Below are 4,479 nucleotides of genomic sequence, written 5' to 3'. Positions count from 1 at the left end.
CTGTCCTACCTTATTCGTCCGCATCGTGAAGGTGCATGAATGTGTTGGGGTGACAGCAGCATGGTGAATGTGCTCGTGGTGGCGGCTGCAGGGGCACCCGGCTGCCGCCGTAGGATCCATGGCCGGCAACTCAAATCTGGTCGGTTTGTTTTATGAACAAAACAACGATGTGCTGTCGAATTCATGCTGATCGGAGCACGTTTTACCATAGAGATTATCCCCACTTGTGATTTTTCACGTCTTAATTTCCCTTCTTCTGAAGCTGCTAGTGATCGGTTCTTTTTTTGTGATTCAATTCACTGTATGTGCTGATCTGATGTTATCTTGTTCAGAGTTTTGTGCTTAGTCTAGCAACCATTTGATACTGTCAATTTGGTTTTTGTTTAAGGTCCAACGTTCTCATTCTCTGTTTGTGTGGTGAGTGGTGACTAGTTCTTTGGACTGAAATACAATTCCATGCCATTGGTTTGTGATCAATTGGTGTAGCCTGCTAATATTAAATGGGAGCTTCAGGAAGCAATAGTGTGATTGGAATTTGGAAAGCAGCTGCAGATGTTGCAGTGAATCTGATAGTGAGAGGCAACTAAAACATTCGTCTGCAGTAAATCTACGTTTTTGAACTTTAATTCGACGTTGCCTGCAAAGATGGGTGCATTCCTCTGCATTGATCTTAATCACACAGTGATATAAGCTGCTTGCAGTGAATTCATGTTCATCTTTTTGCACATATATGCAAGTTATTTTATACCATTAACTCAAAATTGTTCTTAGAGATTTGGAGTGGAAAAACATGTGGTGTTCATCTTCACAAATATGCATGGTCAATTATTGCAAAAGCTAGCAATTCATGTATCCAAAATCGATCCCTTTGATAGGTTTCAAGTGCAAAAATTTATGTACTCAGATGCAACGACAATTGATTCACTTTTGCCGACCAATTATGTAGGTACAAGTGTCACTATAGGTGCTTCCGGCCAGCATTGGTCATTGAAGCTGCAGCTGCGTTCTGGTGTTCTAGCTAAGTCACGCGCTGCTGCTGCAAACTTGAAAGTGTTCGTGTGCAACCTGAGAAAACCATGTCGAGTCTGACGGCGTGCGACCGTTGACTGAAGAGGAAGGATGCGAGGATAAACTTTGATTTTTTTGGTCTAGTACATCTGTGTGAATATCTTCAAGCAGGATGTCGTACTTGTACCAAAGAAATATGTTGATTATTTTCACTTCACTAGTTATGAATGCAGATGTCCCCGCTAAACAAAAGAAAACCATCATGTTTCATCTTGAACACAACGAATCAGCTTTTTACGGCTATAAGAATCAATTATTTTTCTGGTTACATTTGCGCTTTTTCCCGGTTTGCACAACCACACGCTAACAAGCAGCTACCTAAAACATATGATTTTCCGTTCGCCAGAGGTGAGCATCAAGTGTTTTCTGTCACATAACCAATTTCTGGTCACAGATCGTCATTCCGGTCAGCGGCCGCAAGAGAGCGGTAGTGCGCCTTTTTCCTGCCGTGGGACTCAAGATAGGAATCTTTTCCGGTTAGGAGGTTTTTCTTTTTCTTTTTCTTTTTCTTTTTTCCGGCCGGGCAGCCACGAGCGGCACCTGTTCAGTATGTTCCGGTTGCGGTGAAGATTCACTGCCTTTATCGGGATCCTGCAAGCATCATGACAAACAGCGATATCTGATCCCTCTCTGTTTTTTCTTCTTGTTGTTCTAAGAAGATGGCACGCATCACTAGAGATCAGGCATCAACAATCACATCTTTTGTTAAAAAGAAACAAAGTTGAAGAGTCCGGTATGCGAAAGGCGCAAGCCGATCAATCACACCATCTTTGTTACGTGTGTGTGTATATGCTTTATATAACAAGACGAAACTTAACCACAACAACAATACATGCATGGAGTCCCTAGAATTAAGAACGAGAAAGAACACACTAATACATGGACACGCCTTAACTGAGACGACGAAGACGATGACGCAGGCTTTCAGGGCAGTAAACTCGATCAACAGCATTAATATGACACAGAGAGGAGCAGAAGCGTATCCATCATCCTTGCAGTTAATAATTAATACAGGCCGGACGCTTGCGATGAGCATGCCTTCCTCAGCAACTGTTCTTGCACTTCTCCATCGCCCTCGGCGCTGAAGAAATTAACAGCCCAGACAACGAAAAGAACATGTCAGTGTCAGACAGAATATCGCAGTGTTTGGTAAGTCATCAGTGACCGACCGAGGCCGACGGCTTCCGATCCTTTCATGATCCGGAGGCGCTTGCACGACTCCACGAACATTCTGCAGTAGTTTCCCAGAAGAGACTTGGATGGTAAGAACATTCGGTTGTGTCGTTGATCAATCAGAGAAATTAAGCGGCGGCGGCGGCGCTTACTCCCAGGGCACGTCGCCGACGAGCATCCAGTCGCCGTCCTTGTCCTCGTAGGTGGGCACGTACTCGGAGCCGCTGAGCAGGTCCGCCAGCTTGGTCTCGTTCACGCCCTGCATCCCCTGCTGCGACCCGCCGCAGCTGCCTGGAGAAGAAAAGAATGGATTGGACGACGAACATTATTAATTATTGCAGCGCGACATGCATTAGAATCATCATGTGGGCAGAAATGCAGAATTGAAGACAGCAGAATGAACTGGCGGAGGTTGCACGAGCAAATCATGGATCAAGTTGCTAACAGCAGTGGAACTATATATATGAAAACCTTATCTTTTGGTATGAACGTATCTGTCGAGAGTTCTTGATTAAGCAACTGACAAATCATGAAGCGTGTACACATGGTCAGCCGTATCCCATCGTACAGCTGCTGGATTGGATATATACGTACACGCCGACACGGTGAGTATATGTACGTCCCCGTGGTGGGACAGTGCCAGCCATGACAGACAGCTAAGGACCAAGCAACCACCGTACGTACATGCCTTCCTAGCATCATGTCAGCAACCGAGGTACCGTATGTGCAGTGCGTACCGATGGTGAAGGAGCTGAGCATCTTCTCGAGCGCCTTGGACAGCTCCTGGTAGCTCCCGTACGTCCTCAGGTCCACCTTGCGCAGGTACGGCGCGCCGTCCATGCTCACCTTCACGAACGCCGCCGCGCCGGCGCCGGACTTGCCGTCGTCCTTGCCGCCTTTCTGCACGGAGAGGATGTTCTTGCGGGACGACCGGACGGGCGGCCACCCCACAGCCTGCGCCCTGCAAGCGCCATCAGACGGGACGCCGTACGTTCAGATCACAGACGCGTTCATGATCCACACACAGCTTCTGGTGGTGACGAAACAAAAAGAAAACATTTCGCAGGAAATGAATGCAAGGCTCTTTTAATTCTTTTTGGAATGAACAAATCGTGTCGGCAGCACTGCAAGCTAGTTGGGGTGTCCCGGCCCGGTCCGTGCCCCCACATGGTACCCGCCTGTCTTATTCTCTGCGCTGTTCTTGCTGTTCATCCATGGACCATCATCACGCCTGGGTGTACGAGTGTGCCCACTTGTCCAGTCTAGAACTCTAGATGTCAAGATCCAAATGACCCCGAAACACACAGACCCTCAGCAACTGTTTTTGCGTGGAATGCATAAATTTTGTAGCTATGAATTCATACTAGTATATATAGGTGCCAGGCACGAAATGGTTAAAATTCGCCGCAATTTATCTGCTCGAGAGGCCGGCTGGAACGATAAGAGAAAATAGAAGTAATGGCGGGGAGGCCGGCGACGAGACGTACTTGGGCGCGCGAGGCTTCTCGGGGTCCGGCTGCGCGTCGTCGGCGGTGACCACGCTGCTCTGGCTCGGCGACCTGCTCTTCATGTTACCTCCGCCGGTGGCGGACGCTGCCGCCGCCTCCGCCTCACCCTCCTCCGCTTCCTTCTCCACGCACGCCGCGGCCGCCGACGCCGGCTGCTCCAGCTTCAGCTTGAGGTCGATGGTCTCCTCGAAGCCCCGCTTCCTCGCCGCCGCGGCGTCCCCGGCGTCGCTCCCGCCGCCGGGCAGGCCGAGCCGGAGCTCGGTCTCCTCGAACCCGAGGCCCGCCATGGATCAATCCCCCCCCGGCGCCGCCGCTCCAATGCGCGCAGCAGAGGTCCTCCCGTCTCGTATAGCTCTCGTCGGATTTGTGTGCGCAAAGCTTTGGCTTTTGGTCTGTGGGCGCACGCGGAGACAGATGATAATGGCAGGTGGGTGGTGAAAGAAGCTCGGTTCCCTCTTTCCGGAGCGGCGTATATAGTATATATACCAGGGCCCATCATGGTGTCACAACACATGATGCAAAAATGCCGTCCCTTTGCGCCCAAACTTTGGACAATGAACGTAGCAGTGCTGAATTTCTCTTCGGCAAATGATAGAAGGGCCCGTTTGCGCCATGGCGCCCTTTTTGCCTAAAGTTTGGAAAAGATGATCATTGTTTTGGTGTACGCTAAACAGCACGTTTAGTTTCAAGCCACCTGTCTAATAATAAGTATGTTACTACTATTGATTGT

General features: G+C 49.3%; 1 protein-coding gene across 1 annotated transcript; it reads right to left on the bottom strand.

Annotated features, from left to right (window-relative positions):
* Positions 1-1,785: 1,785 nt before the first annotated feature.
* On the bottom strand, positions 1,786-4,189 carry LOC112875581 (auxin-responsive protein IAA30-like). The gene is made up of 5 exons (XM_025939468.1): positions 3,729-4,189; positions 2,979-3,202; positions 2,394-2,532; positions 2,238-2,299; positions 1,786-2,149 (listed from the first exon to the last, which is right to left on the bottom strand). The coding sequence occupies exons 1-5, from the start codon at positions 4,034-4,036 to the stop codon at positions 2,112-2,114; spliced, it is 771 nt and encodes a 256-aa protein (XP_025795253.1). The 5' UTR covers positions 4,037-4,189; the 3' UTR covers positions 1,786-2,111.
* Between the last annotated feature and the right edge of the window lie 290 nt (positions 4,190-4,479).

This window comes from Panicum hallii, chromosome 9 (assembly GCF_002211085.1).
Source record: "Panicum hallii strain FIL2 chromosome 9, PHallii_v3.1, whole genome shotgun sequence".
NCBI lineage: Eukaryota > Viridiplantae > Streptophyta > Magnoliopsida > Poales > Poaceae > Panicum > Panicum hallii.
Note: the sequence above shows the minus strand (reverse complement) of the source record. Positions and strands in the feature narration are given on the sequence as shown.

Bases quoted from the DNA above. Each gene is read 5' to 3' on its own strand.
- LOC112875581 (XM_025939468.1), bottom strand. From the start codon at position 4,036: ATGGCGGGCCTCGGGTTCGAGGAGACCGAGCTCCGGCTCGGCCTGCCC. The intron at 2,533-2,978 runs GTACGCACTGCA...TTTCTTCTCCAG, and splicing joins GCTCAGCTCCTTCACCATCG to GCAGCTGCGGCGGGTCGCAG. The intron at 2,300-2,393 runs GTAAGCGCCGCC...AAACTACTGCAG, and splicing joins GTCGGCGACGTGCCCTGGGA to AATGTTCGTGGAGTCGTGCA.